Raw genomic sequence first — 20106 nt, 5'->3', positions numbered from 1 at the left:
GGTGGTGTACACCACACCTTTAATGCCAGCACTCAGGAGGCAGAGGCAGGTGGATCTCTGTGAGTTCAAGGCCAGCCTGGCTCTTGGATAACTAGGGCTATCAAATAAGGAAAAATAAATAAATTATGCATTTGCATGTGTGTCTGAGTGTGGGTCTGTGCACATGGCTGAATGCCTGAATGCCTGAGGATGCCAGAGGCTTTGGATTCCCTGGAGTTGGAGTTCCAGGCAGTTGTGAACCATCTGACACGGCTCTGGGAACCCAGCACAGGTCCTCTGTAAGAACAGTATTCACTCTTAACCTCTGAGCCATCTCTCCAGATCCACCCTAACTTCAATTTTTAGAGAATGGTTTCTGATATTTGACAAGAGCAAACAGAATTTCCTATCCCCCCACCTTTTTTTTTTCCTCCTTCAATTTTCAGTGCTGGGAATTGAACCCAAGACCTTTTACATGATAATATGCTATACTATAGAGCCATGTGTTTTAAACCACTATTGGCTATGCCTGGGTACCTAACCTGCCTATAAATTTGTGATAATCTTGACTGGAAGTGCAGCTCTGTGGTAGAGAACCTACTTAGCACGTGTGAAGCCGCCCCCCCCAATTTAACTCCAGTGCTCACCACTTCTCCCATCCCAGAAGCCCTGGGGGTGTAGCTCATCCCCAGAGTGCTTGTCCAGCATACATGAGGCCCCTGGGGTTAATTTCCACTACATAAGACTGGTACTCCTGAGCACACCTTTTATCCTAGCACCCCAGAGGCAGGCAAGTCTCTATGAGTTCAAGACCAGCCTGGTCTACATAATGAATTCCAGGATAGCCAAGGCTACACAGAGAAACCTTGTCTTAAAAAACCAAAACCAAAAAAATCCAAAAAACTTAGTAGTACTCAAAGCTGTGGAGACAAGCCTACTAGAATGACTAGAGGTTCTAGGTCATCATCCCCTTCAGTGGGAACTTGAAATCAGCCTGAGGGCCTGGAGAGACGGCTCAGTGGTTAAGGGCACTGACTGCTCTTCCAGAGGTCCAGGGTTCAATTCCCAGCACTCGTGGCAACTCACAACTGTCTGTAACTCCCCAGATCTGACAGCATCACACAGACTTACACCAATACACATAAAAATAATAAATTACTAAAAAATAAACATTAAAAAAAATCAGCCTGAGCCGGGTAGTGGTGGCGCACGCCTTAATCCCAGCACTTGGGAGGCAGAGGCAGGTGGATCTCTGTGAGTTCGAGACCAGCCTGGTCTACAAGAACTAGTTCCAGGACAGCCTCCAAAGCTGCAGAGAAACCATGTCTCGAAAAACAAAAACCAGCAACAACAACAACAAATCATCCTGAGCAACAGACTTTATCTAAAAAAGTAAAGCTTCCTACTCCTCTTTTGAAATAAGGATGCATGTAGTCTAGGCTAGCCCTCAACTTGCTTCCGTCTTCCTGCATTAGCCTCCCAGGTACTAGGATGACAGGTATGGGCTTTTCTTTATTTGAGAGATAATCAATTTAATCTCTAAGATTTACTTTTATTTTATGTGTATGAGTGTTTTGTATGTACATCTGTGCACCAAGGAGGCCAGAAGAGGGCATTGAACCTCCTGGGACTGGAGTTACAGATGGTTGTGAGCCACCATGTGGTGCTAGGGATTGAACCCCAGTCCTCTGGAAGAGCAGCAGCCAGTGCTCTTTTTTTGGGGGTGGGGGGTTGAGACAGGGTTTCTCTGTGTAGCTTTGGAGCCTATCCTGGTACTCGCTCTGGAGACCAGGCTAGCCTAGAACTCACAGAGATCTGCCTGCCACCACCAACACCCATCTTGGTCTCTCTCTCTCTCTCTCTCTCTCTCTCTCTTCTCTCTCTCTCTCTCTCTCTCTCTGAGACAGGGTTTCTCTGTGGCTTTGGTGTAGACCAGGCTGGTCTCGAACTCACAGAGATCCGCCTGCCTCTGCCTCCCGAGTGCTGGGATTAAAGGCGTGCGCCACCACCACCCGGCTCGGTCTCTCTTTTTAATTTTTATTTCATATGCATTGGTGTTTTGCCATGGGTGTCAGGTCCTCTGGAACTAGAATACAGACAGTTGTGATCTGCCTTGTGGGTGCTGGGAATTGAACCCAGGTCCTCTGAAAGATCAGTCAGTGCTCTTAACCATTGAGCCATCTCTCCAGCTCCCCTGAAGATGGTCTTAACACTTGGTGTTTGTAGTTTTGATCTGCTGGTCACACAGCAAGGTAGCACAGTGCTTGTGAAGTGTGTGCAAGGCCCTCAGTTCAACAAACAAATCAACTTATCATCATTCCGTTACCAGTCTATTACTGCTCTAATTAAAACATATTTTTTGAGGGAAGATTTTTTTTTTAATTTTTACAAAATTATAATTTCACATGCCACTCCCTTCTCCCTCTCCCCCCACCTTTAAAATATATTTTTAAAGAATGGCAGTTGGCAGTGCAAACAAATACTTTTCAGCACCTGTTGATATGATCATATAATCTTTTCCTTTATTTTGTTACTATTATGAATTATGTTGACAGATTTTATGCTACTAAAGAGACCCTGGACTGGCTAGAGCGTAGTATATCTCAAAGTCAACAGTGAATTCTGATAATATTTGGGTCATTTTGCACAAATACTTATAAATTACCTTGTTCCTAGCTTTTTAGCATTTTAAAAGTTTTTATAATACAAAATCTCTTGTAGTTCTTATCCCCCTGCCTCTACTTCCTCAGTTTTGGGCATGCCGGGTCCCTGACTCATCATGACTATTACACCCAGGGCTTCATGCATATGAGACAAATGCTCTACCAACTGAGTTTCATCCCCAGCTTTCTTTCATTCTGGATGAAGCGAAGGGTCTCTAGCATGGTAGGCACATGCTCCCCTGAACTGCGCTCTTAACCCTTAGTGTAATGTTGTTATTAGAGACAGGGTCTCACTATACAGTTCTAGCTGGCCTGGAGCTTGCTATGTAGATTAGGCTGGAGTCTAACTGAAGCATATCCACCTTCCTGTGCTTCCATAGTGAGGGCTGGGACTAAAAGGCTTGTGACAATAAGCCAGAGATGTTTACTCTTTTCCTATGTCCCAGAATTAACAGTGGGCCATTTGATTATCTGTATTTTTCCTTCCAGACTAGCTCAATTTTGTTTTGAGATAGGATCTCCTGATGTTGGCCAAGCTACCTAGCCTTCACACGCCTTCAGCCTTCCTCACCTGAGGTTTATGTTTGTGTGTTTATTTATCTATTTGAGACAGTGGCGGGGCTACAGTGTCTTCCTACACAGTCTCACTAAGAAGCGCTAGCTGGCCTAGAATGGCTATGGAGACTAGCCTGGTCTAAAACTAATGGAGACCTTCCTGCCTCTGCTTTCCTGGCACTGGGGTTAAAGGCAGGTGTCATCACACCCAGATACTTTACTTTTTGATGTGGGGAATCAAAGCGAAGACTTCAGGATGGGCACATGCTCTAACAAGGAGTTACACTTCCAGCCTCTAGGTGCCTTCCTCCTCCTCTCCTTCTTTCAGGATTGTGCCCAAACTGACCTCAAAGCTCTAAGCTCAAATGATCCCCTGCCTCAGTCTCTGGGCAGCTGGAAGGACTCAGGTATGTGTCACCTTGCCAGATCTTCCTTTTCCTTCCCCTTCTCTTCCCGTCCCCCTTCCCTTCCTCTTCTCTCCTACCCCCTTCCCTTTCTTTGGGTGACAGGACCCAGGGCTTTGCACATGTTGAGTCTCTGCTGAACTACAACTTTTAACTTTTCAGTGTATACATACATTGTAAATATACATTTGAAAGTTCCTGCTTTGGATTTTATTCTTTCAATCATGTTAGTAATTTATAGCTTTAATTTTAGGTTGAGTACTAGGTTTCTCTCTGTCTCCTTTTAAAGATTTAGTTCTTTTATTTGTGTGTGTGTTTGTCTAAGTTTGTGTATTTGTACCATGTGTGTGCAGGTACCTTTGGAGAAGAATTGAATCCCCTGGAGATACATATTTGTGAGTCTCCTGACATAAGTCCTGGGAATAGAACCCTGGTCCTCTGGAAGAGCAGAATGTGCTTTCAACCATTGAGCCATTTCTCCAGCCCCTAGGTTCCTTATTTTTTTCTCTTTTAAATAATGAAGGCATGCCGGGCATTGGTGGCGCACGCCTTTAATACCAGCACTCGGGAGGCAGAGGCAGGCCGATCTCTGTGAGTTCGAGGCCAGCCTGGTCTCCAGAACGAGTACCAGGATAGGCTCCAAAGCTACACAGAGAAACCCTGTCTCGAAAAACCAAATAAATAAATAAATAAATAAAATAAAAAAAAAATGAAGGCACTAGCCAGGTAGCAGTGGCACATGCCTTTAATCCCAGCACTCAGGAGGCAGAGGCAGGCAGATCTCTGTGAGTTCAAAGCCAGTCTAGTCCACTGAACGAGTTCCAGGACAGGCACCAAAGCTACACAGGGAAACCCTGCCTCAATACATACATACATACATACATACATACATAAAATAATGAAAGCACTTAGGGCTATGTATTTTCCTTAATATCTGGAATTCATTATATATATCAGGCTGGCTGGAACTCAGACACCTGTCTGCCGTAGATATCCTGGAACTTTCACTGTAGATCAGGCTCGTCTCAAATTCAGAGGTCCAATATGCTTCTTAAATTTCTAAATACACACTGGGAGGGGTGACACTTGTTTATAATCTCAGAACTTTGGAGGAGGTAGAGGTAGGAGGATCAGGAGTTCAAGGCCATTCTATATTATATGGCAATCTGGAAGCTAGCTGTGTTGCATGAGACCCTATCATCTCAAAAACTAACAAAAATAACAACAAAATCACAAAATCAAGCCAGAATAGGGGTTGGGAATTTAGCTCAAGGTATAATTCATGCTTAGCATGCTTAAGTCCCAGGTCCGGTACCTCACCATTTCTCCAAAAACAAAAAATAAAGACTATATTGATCTAAAATGTTGTAAAGTAGGTTAGAGTTACAAGGAGATTGGATTTTAGACCTCAGTGGAATAAGGCCTTGGGTGTTGACCTCCTGGCAGAGGTCGTACCTGCCACAGGGTCTCTGAACATCAACTACTAGATGATGGTTGCAATCAAGGAAAACAGTGAATAGAACCAAGAGGTTAGTAATTGACATGAGAAAAGCTGGCCAGAAACCCCAGACCTCAGTATTCTCCGTCCACAGAGATCAGCTCTCAAAGAAGGAACTGGAGGCATAAAAATGGATCTTCCTTCTGAGGATACAGGGTATTGAACAAAATTAAGGACAATATAGGGTAATGTGGATGGTGAGGGAGTGTTAGACACTGGTTTGGCTGAGTGTGAGGGCCATGGCTCCCATGCCTGCCCTTGGAAGGATTAAGTAAAGAGGAGAATATTGAGGCCAGCCTGGCTACTTAGGTGTGGGGCAGCAGTGTTGCTGCAGCTCTCCTGTTTAGCAGAACTCTTTGGGAGAGCCTAACTATTACCTCCCCCACACAAACGGTAACTGTAGAGATAACTCTTAGTTTGGCAATGATTCTACCTTTTTTTTTTCCCCTTTGAGATAAGGGGTTCAAATTTGTGACCTTTGAACACAGTTCTTTCAATTTAGTTATAGCTCAGTCAAGCTGTGGAACAAAGTGAGAGAAAAAGGGGAATGGTGGGAAGCCCTTTTTTTGTGTCTTGCATATAAGAGGGAGAGGGACTGAGTTGAAAGAAAGATCTCAAGCTTGCCTGGTAGCTGGGGCCAATGGCCACATGAAGGATCTGTGATTAGAAGCAGTAACTACTGAGCCCGGTGGGTGGTGGACTATGCCTTTAATTCCAGCACTTGGGAAGTAGAAACAGGTGGATCTTTGAGTTCAAGGCCAGCCTAGTTTATAGAGCAAGTTCAGGGGCAGACAAGACAGAGAAACCCCATCTCAAGAAAACAAAACACCCCCCCCCCAAAAAAAAACCCAACCAACCAACCAACCAAAACCCAAAATCAAGTTTTGGCTTTGATTGGTATCACACATACACACAAAATTAAAAGTGAAAAGGTGGGCCCTAGTTTGATGTGAGAACATTTGGTACCCACTAATAAAGTGGTCATGAAGTAGAAGGCTATCCCTTCCAAGCTATACAAGACCCTTGGGCAGGCAAAGGACAGTGGCCCCAAAGTTCCTCTGGACCTCAGTACCCCTTTCTCCATTACCAAGAGACAAGGCCAAGCCACGTGCTCACCAACTGGCTCTCCCTACTGGCATTGGCTCAGGCAACAGCAGGCTATGTGGAGAGCTTGGCCTAGCCCCCCTCCCTGGGAGCCAGCAGCACTGAGGACAGACAGGGTGGGTAAGAGGGTGTTGGGCTCCCCAACTCTGACTCTCCTCCTACCCCAAGAAACCCTTTCAAAGGATTTCCTGGCAAAGTGCAAAGCTTCAATTCATTCAATTGCTTGGCCCGAGGCCCAGGATGTGGGGATGCTGGGAAGGCCCCAAACCTCACCTTAACTGCCCCCAGTTTCCTGGGACCCCAGCTGGCAGGCCTCCCACTGGTCTCTTCATCCAGGAGCAGCCACCCCCTTCCCTGTGGTACCCAGGCACCCCAATCCTTCCCCGGGGAGCAGATGGCCACTCCAGAGGCTCAGGTTTGCTAAATCAGACATTTAAATCCCGTAATCCTCGGTGAGAGGCTGCCCAGAGGACAGCAGCTGCCCAACCCTAGAAGTAGGGGTGGGTGAAGACTGTGCGCCAGCCTTGGCAGGAGGGAGGAGGGACAGTTGGTTCCCAAGTTATGAATGGAGTCACCCCTCTCCCTTGTTGTCATGCAGCCCACAGACTGACCCAGTCCCCAGCTTTGTTCCTCTTCTGGAACCCCAGAACTCCATCCCTGACTCCAACAGTGTCTGGACTCAGGTGGCGGCCTCCCAAATTCATCCCTGTAACCCGGGGGGACCCAGGCAGCCTAGGCTGGTATCAAACCCTTAAAAATCATACAAGTGATAACAAAATTTTATTGTAAAATAAGTAATTGGTATATAAAAGGGGATATGGTATAAAAAGAGAGGGGGATGGTAAATGCAGAAAGGCTAGGCAGAGTTCAAAGAAACTGATCCTGAGTGCAGGGTGGAAAGAAAATGGGTCTTGGTGGATATGGACCCTATGAGAGCCCAAGATAGAATCTTACAGGGTGTAGGGTGGGGTGAAATTTCATTTTAGGTGCCAGGGTCCAACAAGTGGCTGGATAGGATTTCGCTGGGCCAGCAGAGACCTGGCAGCTACCAACCCATCCCCCAATAGGGGCCAGGAACCAGCACTCACAGAGGGGGCAGAGTCCAGGCCACAAGGTAATAAATGGTGCGGAAGGGACAAGTATCACAAGTATCACAAGAAACCCTGAGAAGCAGGTATGCTCATCTGCATTTTATAGATGTGGCTTTCAAGTCAGGAGAAAGTAAACTCAGATGGCTTTCTTAGAGAATTGGGTGGGGCCTCACATTGCACATGGCCAATTGTAAATTCCAACACCACCTATTGAGAATTTTCTTCCTTTCCTCATGGCCAGAATCCTAAAAGCTAAGATGGTGTATTGGTGTATCCCACCACCCTCCCCAGATATCAGAGATGACAGATCCACCCAAGCCGGGGTTCAAGCACCCAAGTGACAAAATGTCAGGAAAGGAGGAGGGGGATGGGAAGTTGCTGGTGGGGGACAGGAGGCAGAGGAAGGAAGTCAGTCCGAGTCAGGCCCCTCTCTCTTGATCATTAGTTTTTTAAGACGGGAGGCAGACTGGCCCTTCTTGGACTTCAGGTAGCTGTAGGAAGACAGGGGAGAGATGGTATGATAGGAGCCAGCAGTTTGGACTTTTCTTCTTGATCAAGTCTGGAAGGCTCTAGGATGGCGGCTGGAAAAAATGGGAATTTAAGATGGTCTCTACCATGGGTACATGTAGTCACAGAAAGGGTTGAAGTACTTCTTTCTGGGAATCAGTTTATCTCTCCCGTCACCTCCATCCCCTGAGATAGGGATTGCTATCTGGAGCCCTAGCTGGCCCGGAATTATATATATGAAGCCTTCAAACAAACATTTATTTGGTGAAGGCTTCAAACTTCCAATAATCTTCCTGTTTCTGCCTTCCTTACTGATGAGATTACAGGATTGTGACAATATACCTTGTGGTCCCTCATCCCATTTTATGAGGAACCGGGGTGGGGGTGGGGAGAGCAGACCTCATGGGGCCCATCAGCACTTGGCAGGGTATATATTAACCTCAGTACCCCAAAGTGTCACTCTCATCCAACTGAATGGGTCTCCTGGTTTCTCCCACAAGTTGGAGAAAGGTCAGGGTAGGGGCACCACAGCTGGGAGCTGCCCCAGGTCACTCACCTGGAGTGAGCACCATTGTCCTCTGACCCCTTTGAAGCCTGAGCATCCTTCAATTCCAAGGCCTCATTCAGCTCTTGAAACATCTTGAAGCGCTCATGACCTCGGATCTGCAACAAGGGTGGGGGGAGGGAACAGGATTATTGGGCAAAGTCACAGAACCATGTTCGTGCTTTTAACCACTTTCTTTCTGAAAGTTGGTCCCCAACTTAAGATGGCATGACTTACAATTTTTGGGGGGACTTTATGATGGTGTGAAAGGAACAGGCATTCAGTAGAAAGTGTGCATCCAATTTGGGTCTTTTCCAGTTAGCGATAACAGAGTAGGGTGCTCTGTTGATGCTGGCGACAGACAGCAAGCCACAGCTCTCAACAGCACGTGCTGATCATGAGGGGAAATTCAATCTGGGAGATGCACTGTGTTGCTGAGCTGCACTCTGGTAGGTTAGGTGGGTCAAATGCAACATGTGTACCACCGGGAACCCAGGGCCTGGTGCATGCTAGGCAAGTATTCTGAAACTGAGCTGTATCCTTCAACCCAAATGCCCTCTTTTTGATTACCCTTTCTTGCAAGCTTCAAATCTGCAGCCACCTTCCCCAGTTCTGAGGTTATGTGCCAACCATGCCTGGCTCTACATCCAATTTTTTTTTTTTTTGTTTGTTTGTTTTGGTTTTGGTTTTTTGAGATAGGGCTTCTCTGTGTAGCTTTGGAGCCTGTCCTGGAACTTACTCTGTAGACCAGGCTGGTCTCGAACTCACAGAGATCCGCCTGCCTCTGCCTCCCAAATGAGTGCTGGGATTAAAGGCGTGCGCCACCAACGCCCAGCTCTACATGCATTTTTGACATATGGTATTTTTAACTTATGATGAGTTTGCTGGGACATGTTCCCATTTTAAGTAGAGGAGCACCTGTATTACGGTCTAAGTTGGTTGTTCTCTAGTTAGGTACAACCAAAAGCAGCTGTCTCTGAGGCATGCACTGCCTACTGAGCATGTGCTCTTATGCTAATGCCACAGCTAGAGACAAAGCAGCTAAAAGAGAAGTAGCGTTTTGTGTACTTAGAACTTTAACATGGCAACAATACTAGCTTGATACATGCAAAAGACATCAATAAACGTAATAACGGACACATCCTGTCTTCGATACGCGACTCTCCCAACCTTGGTACCTTAAGGGTGAAATATTCTCCATCAAGTGTTTTTTTCTTTGGCGGGGGAGAGGAGCTTGTGTTGGTAGGCAATGCTGTGAAAAAGGAAAGCAGAGGCAAGAGAGTAAATTTGGGGTGAAGCTGAACCTCCCCCTCCTCCACCTTCTTTGTCCCGGCCTGCTTACCTCGTTTAGCACTCTTTGGGGGCAGCTCTGGGCAAGGTTCTCCTTTTTTCTGGAAATTTTTTTCCTCGGTACGACGGTCTCTCCCAGGACAGGCACAAATACGAACCTCAAAGCTGTTCCGTCCCAGCAGGTTACCACTACCCGGGGTGAGAAGAGGGGAAGCATAAGACAGTAGGAAAGCTGGTCCTATTCCAAATGTTAGTAAACCAGAGACTTCACGTATGCAAACAGGGCAAGAGCTAGAGAGGGCTAGGCATGTGGCAGTGGGTGGGGCCCATGGAACAGAGACAGGCAGGGGCTGGGGATGAACACGCTAACACGACATACATAACAGGTGGCTTCCTACCTGGGGTCTTCCAGTGTGATGATGGTAAGGATGGGCCGCCGGTTCATGCCCCCCATGCAGGAACTATTGCACATGTAGTTGTAATGGATGGTGGTACAGTCAGAGCCAACCTGGGGTGGACACAGGACCCAGTGAAGCCACTCCCAATCCCAGCACAGGGAGCCGGTAGCAGGCAGGAAGGTCTATAGCCCCCCGGAAAGCCTTAGTTTTAGTTGTAGAATAGGGATATGCACCCGTTTTGCACACCTCCTGGAGAAGTGGGGTGCTAGATGACAAGCCATAGGCTGGAGAGAGGGAACGACACTTCTTTAGCTCTGGGTTGTATCCCAAGCACGGTGATGGTAAGGGGACAGGACTCAGCCTCCCTGCCTCCCCCTCCCAGCTCTCTTCTCCCAGAGATCCTCTTGTTAAAGTAAACCTCACGCGGGGGGCCTGGAGAGATGGCTCAGAGGTTAAGAGTACTGACTGCTCTTCCAGAGGTCCTGAGTTCAATTCCCAGCAACCACATGGTGGCTCACAACCATCTGTAAGGAGACCTAGTGCATGCAGGAAGAACACTATATACATAATAAATAAAATCTTTAAAAACAAAACAAAACAAACCCTCACGCTGGGCACAGTAGTTCACACCTTATAAGCCCAGTACTCAGGAGCATGAGGCAAGAGAGTTGCTGTAAGGTCAACATCAGGCTGGGTTAGAGCAAATCAAACCCTGTCTTCAAACCAAACCAAACCAAACCAAACCAAAAGAACAGACCTCAGGTGGCTCATATGGTACCACCACACTGTGCCGAAATGTTTGCTTGTCATCCAGGTACTCGGCATGCAAATTTCCTTCCACTCGGATAAGATGCTGAGGAGGAGCCAAACCTAAGAGCAATCAGGAATGTCAGAGGCTGGGGAGACCCTAGGCAACCAGTTCTAATCCCACAGCCAGCCCCCAGTGCTCACTATCGCCTTCGGAGGAGCGCTCGTGGTGAGGGCAGCGTCTTACAACTTCTGTCATGTATTGTAGCTTCTTGTAGATGGCCATGGCACGGACACGGGTGCCAGGTGGAGGGGTGGAGTTGACCCACAGCTGCACAGGGCATGTTTTTGCCAGCTGGCAAAATAGCTTATTTAGGGAAGGGGAGTACTGTAAGAGAGGAAAAAGAATCTAAGGTCAGAGGGCAAGCCAACTAGTGAACCAGGGTCAGAGTGGGGGTCTGAGGAAAAACACCAGCTCTGGATGCCAAGTATTATGGGAGAGGGCAGCCAGCAACAACAGGATTGGCATCTACACACCAGAAGGTTTAATTTCTTTTGGTTTTTCAAGACAGGATTTCTCTATGTAGCCTTGGCTGTCCTGCAATTCTCTCTGTAAACCAGGCTGTCCTTGAACTCAGAGATCTGCCTGCCTCCCAAGTGCTAGGATTAAAAGCCTGCACTGGCCTGCCCCTCCCTCCCCCTCTCTCCCACACCTTTCTCTCCCCCCCCCCACCTCTCCCTCTCAGAAATCTTACTGTGTAGCCAAGGATGGCCTTGAACTTTTGTTCGTCCTGTTTTAGGCGCCCCAGTGCTGAAGTTATAGGTGTGTGTCACCCCACTGGGCTGTATTTTTGTGTGTGTGTGTGTGAGAATCAGGTCTTGTTATGCTGCCCAGGCTGGCATTAAGCAATCCTGCCTCAACCTCCCAAACAGCTGGGACTACATCGTATGCCACTGTGCCTGGCTTCAGAAGATTATTTTCAAAAGCCAAGAAAGGAATGTGAGGAAAGAAAGTTCCATGTCCCCTGGAGAGATGCAGAGAATAGGAGAGAAGGATAAAAGGCAAAGGTTCAGGGGGAAATTAAACTCTGAGACATACATCAAAGTCCATGGGCTAAAGAGGAACCCCCAAAATCTAGACAGAAAACAACAGATATTGAAAGGTCACATGAAAGTCAACACCTCACGGACACTGACCGTGCACGTGACAGATTTGGCCGTCCCTGAGTGCAGGAAGCCCAGACGGAAGCCATAGTCACCCTGGTAGGTTTTATAGGATGGGACAGAAGATGAGAGGGGCCAGGGAGTGGCTGGTGCAGAGGCCACCGGTGCAGGAGTCTCAGTTACAGGGTCTTCTGCTGTAGAAGCTGCTGCTGCTGCCACCCCTTGGAGCGCTCCACCTGAGTCTTCTAACCAGCCTGTAACATTCTCTGACAGGAACAGCTCTTCAATGGAATCGGATGACGGCAAGGTGGACTGTGAAGGGACCAAAGAAGGACCTCAATGCTGTGTTCTCAGTATCCCACCAGAGCAGCCCAGCAAACCCTCAGTCCCTTTCTGCCCTGGTCCTTACCAGAACATTGTTTGGAGGAAGTCTGTAAAACAAGACAAGAGTAGAGAGCAGAGTTAGCACTACTGATTTCCATTTTTGTACACAGGATCTCCCTTACGCCAGGCTGACCTGGAACTTGCTATGTAGTTGAGGATGATCTCAAACTTTGCATCCCCCTGCCTTCACACCTCCCAAATACAGGGATCACAGACACCTAACTACTGTTTTTGCTTCTCATAAGCCCCTGCTATCGGACAGGGTGCTAGGATTGGGGGAGGATGCATGGAGGGGTATACCTTAGGGGCCCCATAAGATGCACTCACAGTTTCCACAGGTCTGAAAATGTCTCCTGGCTCAGAGGGAGCTCGATGCTGAGGTCTGACTGTGGCTCCTCCATGGCAGCACCCAAGAAGTCAGCCAGGCTTCTGTGAGGAGAAAAGTGAGGACTGGGCATGAGACAGTCTGTGAGGGAACACCACTTCCAGGGGCGCAGGAATCGGGCAGCTCTTCTGTTTGTCCAGCCTCTTAGCAGCGCCTCTAACCATATAGCACTTTAAAGAAAAGATAACCAGAGGCACTTCCCACCGCACAGGCCCTCCCGCGCCCACAACTCGACTCTTTCCCTTTGGAGAACGACACCTCCCTGACTCCTCGTCACTCATCACACACAGTTCCATTTCTCAAATCCTCTTTATGGCAAATCTCCAAGAACGATCATCAGTGTTCCACCTGTTCCCTTGGGACAGGTCCCCAACCCCTTAGAAATTCCTAAAGATTCAGCAATTTCCCTACAGTCTTCTCTCTGGACTCTAGCTAGCACTTCCTCAGCTCAGTGGCGGTTCCTTCTAGAAGAGCAAGGTTCCTGTTTCTATTCTCTCTGTGGCTACGAGGTAGGCTCTTCTTTATCTTGTGTACCATAGCCCCTCAGTTCAGTTGTACCAGCCACTCTCCATCAAGCCACACCACTGTATTTTTTTTTTTTGGTTTTTCGAGACAGGGTTTCTCTGTGTAGCTTTGGAGCCTATTCTGGCACTCGCTCTGGAGACCAGGCAGGCCTCTGCCTCCCGAGTGCTGGGATTTAAGGCGTGCACCACCAATACCATTGTATTCTTTATAGCATTAAGCTGTAAGGCATTTTTTGTCTACTATTGTTATTAGCCATGTAGCTATTATCTTACTCTATCCCAGACTGGCTTTCAAATGGCCCCACTAGGCTAGCCTTAAAAAACAGAAAAATTATGTCCTCATGTAAACTTTAGTTATTTGTGTACTTTTGTGTGCCAACTCATGAGTGTGGAGATCGGAAGACAACTTGCAGGATTTAGGTCTTCCCTTCCACAATGTGGGTTCTGGGGATTAAATCCAGGTGTAGGCCCCTTGAGATATCACACATTTCCTTTCTTGGCTGTTAATACTGATTACTTCCTCATTTATTTAGGATTTTGAGAAATCTCTTCATATGCTTTATCCTATTTGTCTTGACTGGTGACCTGCCAAGGACACACAGAAGGCAGATGAGTGAGCTTTTATCAAAGATGGTCTCCCAAACAACCTACATCAACACAGGATCTTCTGCACAGCCGTCTTGCAGTCAGTTAAGGCTGGCCTTAGCTGATGAAAGCAAACGGCAGGACATTATTGTCCCTTCATCCTGAGTACTGAGGTAGCCATGGAAAGGGGTGAGGAAGGGCCCAGGGCCTCTTCAGATTAATAACTAAAACTACAGACACTTATGGGAGGGTGTTCAGAAGCCAAAGGTCCTGGAGACCGACATTTCACTCTTATATTTACTATAAGACCCCACCTATCTGAAATGGCTACATTTTGGTCTTTTTGGCCTTGGCGGGGGGGGGGGGGGGAGCTCAGTGGTAGACTATTTACCTAGCTTGTGAAGCCCTAGGTTCAGCACTCCCTCACCCCTTCCCCCAGTAACACACGTGTGCCCACACAAACACATGTAAATGGAGACAAGTGCCTGGTTTAGTGAGAGCTCAGCAATGTTAATGTGACTGCCTCAATTGGAAGTTTGCCCAACATCTCAGTCTTCCTTGGAGATTGTCACATAGATATAGGAGGTCTCCCTGTTCCATCACCCAGGTCATTAGTAGTAATTATTTAAGTTTCATAAGTCCTTAAAAAGAGCAGTTGCCACCTGGTGGTGGCGGCGGCACATGCCTTTAGTCCCAGCACTTGGGAGACAGAGGCAGGTGGACCTTTGTGAAATTTGAGGCCAGCCTGGTCTACAAATCGAGTTCCAGGACAGCCAGGACTGTTACAGCGAGAAACTGTATTGAAAAAATACAAAAACAAAACAAAACAAAACCCAAAAAAACAACGAAACAAACAAAAAGAGTTGCCAATATGGACCCCTTAGAGCAGGCACTCATGAGAAGGCCAGGAAATTAAGATTTTAACAAGCCAAATGGTCAGGGAGGTTGGATGCTTAAGAAAATGTTGGGTGGGGAGGTAACAAACCCAGAAGGAAGAGGCCTGCTACTTTCCTGGACTCGTCTCACTTGACCCTCTGAGAAAGCTAGGCAGATAGCTATTAACAGATGGAGGAAGTGCTAAGGGAATTAAATCACTTATCCAGGATCTTCAAGCTTGTACCGACACACACCTGAGGTAGGAAGGTAGGAAGGATTCAAGACTCTATGGCAACCTTCCAAACCAAAGCAAACAAACCCCACTAGCACCACTGCCACCAAAGGAGGGGAACCAGGGAAGTCAGAAGCCACACCCTGCTCTGAACAAAATCATCCTAATGTTTTGTTCAGAGTTTAGTATAAAAATCTTCTGGAGCTGGCAGTGTAGCTGGGTGGCAGAGTCCTTGTCTACTGTGTCCAAGGCCCCGGGTTCAACTCCCAGTGCTGGAAAAAAAAAAAAAAAAAAAAAGAAGGGTGGGAACATATCGTTGGTTCTAAAAAGTAACAAGGCAGAGTCTGGGATGGCTTAAAGCACAGATCTCACTACTCAGCAAAACCACTTCGAGGTACACTTCCTAGAAGAGTTGACACGGACAGCAGGAGGCTTGCACCAAAAGCGCTGTCAGCATTATTCTGGCTGTGGAGCTAGGAGAAATCACAATGTAGTCCATTGGTGGGGAAATGCACAAACAAAACATGTTTGGAAAAATGCAAAAACAGTTTATATAAATCAGAAAATATAGGGTCTGTGGCCGGAAAAGGCACTTGCTGCCAAGCCCAATTACTCCCCAAACTCGTACACACACACACACACACACACACACACACATACACACCCCAGCTGAATATAATAATAAAAGCAGACCATTATTTTTTATTTACTTTTATTTTCTATTTGAGACAGTCTCTGTAGCCTGGCTACATGGCAATTCTTTTCTTGTAGTTTCCTAAGTGTTGAGATTATAGGTGTGAGCCTCTGGTTTAGGATTCTTTCTTCCTTTCTTGTTTTTCAAGACTGGGTTTCTCTGTGTAACCTTTGCTGTCCTGAAATTTGCATCTGGTTTAGGTTTCTTTCTTCTCTCTCTTTTTCAAGACAGGGTTTCTCTGTTACCTTTGCTGTCCTAAAATTCACTTTTAGATCAGGCTGAACTGGAATTCAGAGAACCGCCTGCCTCTGCCTTCCAAGTGCTGGGATTAAAGGCATGCATCACTACTGTCCACAAAGACAAGAAAAAATTCACAAGACCTGTGAAAGTCTCATAAGGAGAGTTTATGGCTGACCACCAGAGAAAGCTTTAGCTTCATTAAACAAGAGGGTGGGAGTAGAGAGAGTTCATACATTGTTTGTAACTAAAATGCGGAAACAAGAGAAAATGTTAAGTGTTTGGTTCACTCTATCAGCCAAAGGCAAAAAATAAGAAAACAAAAGAACAAACCAAAACCAAACCAACACAATGTAAAGATAGGTGTCTGCTGTTACCTTCCGTCCCCAAAGTTTACTAACCACCATTAGGTCTGGAAGGAATCAAAGTTACTTTTGTTCCTTCCAATGAGACTTCCTCTAATGAGTCATCACTTTTGGAATTTATTCGGCCCTGTTCCTTTCTTGAGATAGTCTCACAGTGTATCGAAGGGTGCTGGATTCTAGCGCTCAGTTTTCAGTGAGGCTTGTTCCACATCATGAACATAACATATAAAGGAATAAAAAGGCCAGAGTATAGTCAAGTACCATTTCTCTTGTTGAGGAGCTCACAGAACTTTAACGTGAGTGACAAAGATTACTGTTTGATTCCAATATAGCAGTCCTTGGACAAAATCGCATTTGGTCAAGATGGATTGATTCATCCTTTGTTTTTGTGGTTCGGGGGTTTAAACCTAGGTATGTTAGGTGATATACTCTACCACATCTCTAGCTGTTTTTTCTTTTCTTTTCTTTCCCTTGAGACAGGGAGGTCTTGTCATGTAGCTCAGGATGATTTTCAACTCATGGCAAGCCTCTTGCCTCTGCACCCTGGGAATTCTAGAACTACAGCCACATGCCATCATACCTGTCTTCAGTTACCCTTTCAGAATAAATACCCCTTAGGTCTGGTTTGCTAACATATGCTAATTTTTGCTAGTTTTTTTTGAGACATTGTCTAATTGATCCCAAGTTGGTCTAGAACTACAGAACCATGGATGAACTTGAACTTCAGTTCCCTCTTCTCTACTTCTCAAGTGTTTTGTTTTTTGTTTTCTTTTTTTAAAGACAGGGTCTCACTGTATCGCTCAGGCTGATCCCTGTGTCAGAGGCTGGTCTGGAACTTGAGATCCAACTGCTTCCCGTTTTCTCATGTTGCTAAATTGCTGCTGACATGTAATGTAGTCCCCGTCTGTGCTGAATATCAACACATTCAGCTCTTCTTTTTGAGATAGCATCTCACTGCATAGCCCCAGCTGTCCTGGAACTCACTATAGAGACCAGGATGACCTCAAACTCACAGATACCTGCCTGCCTATGTCTCCCTAGTGCCGGGATTAAAGGTTAGCAGCACCCTGGCTCCTTTTTTAAGCCAACACTGTAACAGTTATTGGAATAGTATTTATATTGCATGGTTATAAGCAAACTACAGATGATTTAAGAATAGATTATAGGCATATACTATCCATCCTCCACTCCGAACCCCCAGCACTAAATTATTCAGAGAAACCAAAGACCTTTGTAAATAAATAAAGGATGTTTTCAAAGTAGTCTTTTTGTAAAAAGGCAAACAACATTTACATATATCTCCATTTGTAAACAGGGGGCAGGGCACCTTGCTTTGCCTTAGAGATTACAGGGGCTGGGTGGGTATCTGCATAACAAAACAATCCCTGACTACCGGGGAACTGGCCGGTCTCACCTTCACCTGCTTATGTTCCCTTCCAGTCTAAAACTTTAAGGGTAGTCATTTGTACATTTCTCTGTAAACCTGAATTTCTAGTCTTCCTGTGAGTTTACCTGAAGCCACGAAAAGAAAATTTCCTATCTATTGTTCACTTATTCTTTAGACTAAAATCACTAAACCTTCAGAGGGAAAGAAATTTATTCCCCTTCCCAAGTGCTGTGTGGAAATAGTACTTTTACAAAAAAGAAAAGAAAAAGACATGCACAATTTCTGGTGCTCAACAAGAAACTGCAATACAATGACCTGCTCTTCAGACTGAAGATGCAGTAGCAGGCAATATGTATATCGTGGCAGCCTTGCCATTATAAGAATCGTCCTGTACTGGCCGACTGCACTTAGGACCTCTGGGCGCCCCTGGCCAAGGCCCGCCCCTTCCGCTCTCAGGACGTGAGGAATGCGTTCAGCAAGGGAATGGCTCACCCCAAGACCGGATACTCGGTAATTTGTTTTTCCGGCACGAACAAACGACCTATTCCCACACTCTATTAAATAAACACCTCCTCCTCTGCAAAAGTAATAACGAAGTAATCCAGGAAAATGCGATGATCGAGGGTGGCAGTTTCCCTTCCTCAAGCACCAGCCAGGAATACATTTTTTTTTCCCATTCCTACTCCCCTCTGGTCGAGTGATCGATGAGCTGCTCCGGAAAAACCGGAAATGCTCCTGCAAGCGGCAGAAATGCAAACAATAACAGGGTCGGCGGGCCTTTCAGATCCAGACAATTAGTTCGGGCCACAAATGCAAACACTTCTCACTAGCGAGACTGACAGTTTTTCTTTGGACTTTCTTCGACTAGCAGGGTTGGGGTGGGGCTGGAAAAAAAAAATCACTCCAGGAACAAAGGTCCGGAAGTTGGAGACCTTAACAGCAGGACTTCCCGGATCACCCCGATTTAATTAAGGAATGGAGCCCGAGATTTCATTAGGATGCTAGGGGCTCTAAAGTCTTAAGCTGTGAATCTTGAAAGATCTCACATCACAGTGCTTTGTGCATGTTATTCCTGGGGCTTCCACCACCCAGCAGCTAGTCGATAAGTGTGTGGCGGGGAGAAAAGCGCCGGCTCAGTGGTCCCCAAATTCTCTATGTACTTCTTCTCAGGTGTTCGGCTGCTTGGTCCTAGCATCCCCACCATCTACATTCATCTACATCATGCTCAAGATTGTATTCATGGTCATCTCGCCCGCCAAGTTTCCATTCACCCCACCTCGCCCAACCTGCTGAGTCCCCCACTGCCCCACCCCCCAAACCCCGCGATTCTCTCTAGCCTCCAATTATGCGAACCGAGAGCCGGTGACTCAGAGAGGACTCATCAGGCTCACCCGGTAACTTACCAGGTCTTCAGGGGGGAGCGTGTTACCCCGCTGGGAAGTAGATTCCGGACCCGGATGCCAGGGACCCCCTGATCCCAATAGCTACCTGCAGCCAGGATGGTAGACTCCAGCACAAAACTTTTCAGGAGCACATGGGAGGGGAAAGTCCCTATCCCAGCATTCCTCGCGAGACTGCTGGCACAAAGCTGGATAGTCGCCATGACAAGTAAGGGCAAGCCATTCTGTGGGTGGAGGGCAAGAAGCGGAGGGGAGGGGCAGTTACACAGCCGGGATTCTTTCTGCGTTGTTGCCATCCATTCGATCGCTTTGTGAGAAGTACTCTAAGACGGAGCTGTGAGGGCAAAACTGGTGGAAACCGCTTCGGAAGAGCGCTGAACACTGCTCTTTCCGATCTAGCTGTATAGTTGGAGTCGTCTTCTTTTTGGCTTTTTGAAACAGTGTCTTTATAGCCAGGCTGGCCTCGAACTCGCGGCAGCCCAACTGCTTTAGCCTCCCACGTATAGGGATGAGCCAACGCGGGCAGCGGTTTTTTTTTTTTTTTTTTTTTCTCACCAGCTAAAATGTCACTTTAGAAAGGCTTTTCTTAATATCTCAATCTAACGTGTTCTCCAAGATACTTCATATCACACCATCTTGTTTAATTTCCTGTACAGTCCTTATCACTATCTGTGGAGAGTGTTTTCACAGCCTTCAATTGCACAGCCACGACAATTTTATGGGCATAGAGAATTTGCAAATTGTTTTCTCTAGTTCCTCGTATGCTGCTGGGTAGGAAGTAAGAGCGTGATAATAAATGTTGAAAGGAAGAAGGGAGGGAGGGGGGAAGGAAGGGAGGTGGGATGGACAGGATGGGAGAATGAAGGGAGGGAGAGTGGGAGAAGAGGGAGAGAGGGAGAAAGGAAATCTTTTGAGGTTGCCCGACTCAAAACGAGATTCAAGAAGGGCAAAACTGTAGAAATTCAGCGCCCTCTGCAGGTCATGGAGGGAAGGTACCTTAAGAATCACCCCAGCGGACGGTAGGGGGAACGCGTGTACTCTTCTCCAAGTCAAAGAGAAGACTACAACTCCCAGAATCCTCTAAGAATTCTCT

General features: G+C 46.7%; 2 protein-coding genes across 3 annotated transcripts in view; one reads left to right on the top strand and one right to left on the bottom strand.

Annotated features, from left to right (window-relative positions):
- Window positions 1-7168: 7168 nt before the first annotated feature.
- Tp53 (tumor protein p53) lies at window positions 7169-19107 on the bottom strand. The gene is made up of 11 exons (NM_001243976.1): window positions 19017-19107; window positions 12656-12757; window positions 12354-12375; window positions 11978-12256; window positions 10985-11168; window positions 10791-10903; window positions 10034-10143; window positions 9688-9824; window positions 9524-9597; window positions 8358-8464; window positions 7169-7785 (listed from the first exon to the last, which is right to left on the bottom strand). The coding sequence occupies exons 2-11, from the start codon at window positions 12727-12729 to the stop codon at window positions 7704-7706; spliced, it is 1182 nt and encodes a 393-aa protein (NP_001230905.1). The 5' UTR covers window positions 12730-12757; window positions 19017-19107; the 3' UTR covers window positions 7169-7703.
- Wrap53 (WD repeat containing antisense to TP53) overlaps window positions 19091-20106 on the top strand; it is a 21124-nt gene continuing 20108 nt past the window's right edge. For both annotated transcript variants that reach the window (XM_027427026.2, XM_027427027.2), the window contains exon 1: window positions 19091-19221. In XM_027427026.2, the coding sequence (XP_027282827.1) occupies window positions 19148-19221 (74 nt within the window). In that variant the 5' untranslated portion in view covers window positions 19091-19147. The remainder of the gene's footprint in view (window positions 19222-20106) is intronic.

Source organism: Cricetulus griseus, chromosome 7, assembly GCF_003668045.3.
Source record: "Cricetulus griseus strain 17A/GY chromosome 7, alternate assembly CriGri-PICRH-1.0, whole genome shotgun sequence".
NCBI classification, from domain to species: Eukaryota; Metazoa; Chordata; class Mammalia; order Rodentia; family Cricetidae; genus Cricetulus; species Cricetulus griseus.
Note: the sequence above shows the minus strand (reverse complement) of the source record. Positions and strands in the feature narration are given on the sequence as shown.

Coding starts and splice junctions, on each gene's coding strand:
- Tp53 (NM_001243976.1), bottom strand. CDS start 12,729: ATGGAGGAGCCACAGTCAGACCTCAGCATCGAGCTCCCTCTGAGCCAG. Junction 12,376..12,655: donor TTTTCAGACCTGTGGAAACT/GTGAGTGCATCT, acceptor CTTGTTTTACAG/ACTTCCTCCAAACAATGTTC. Junction 7,786..8,357: donor GACAATGGTGCTCACTCCAG/GTGAGTGACCTG, acceptor GTCTTCCTACAG/CTACCTGAAGTCCAAGAAGG.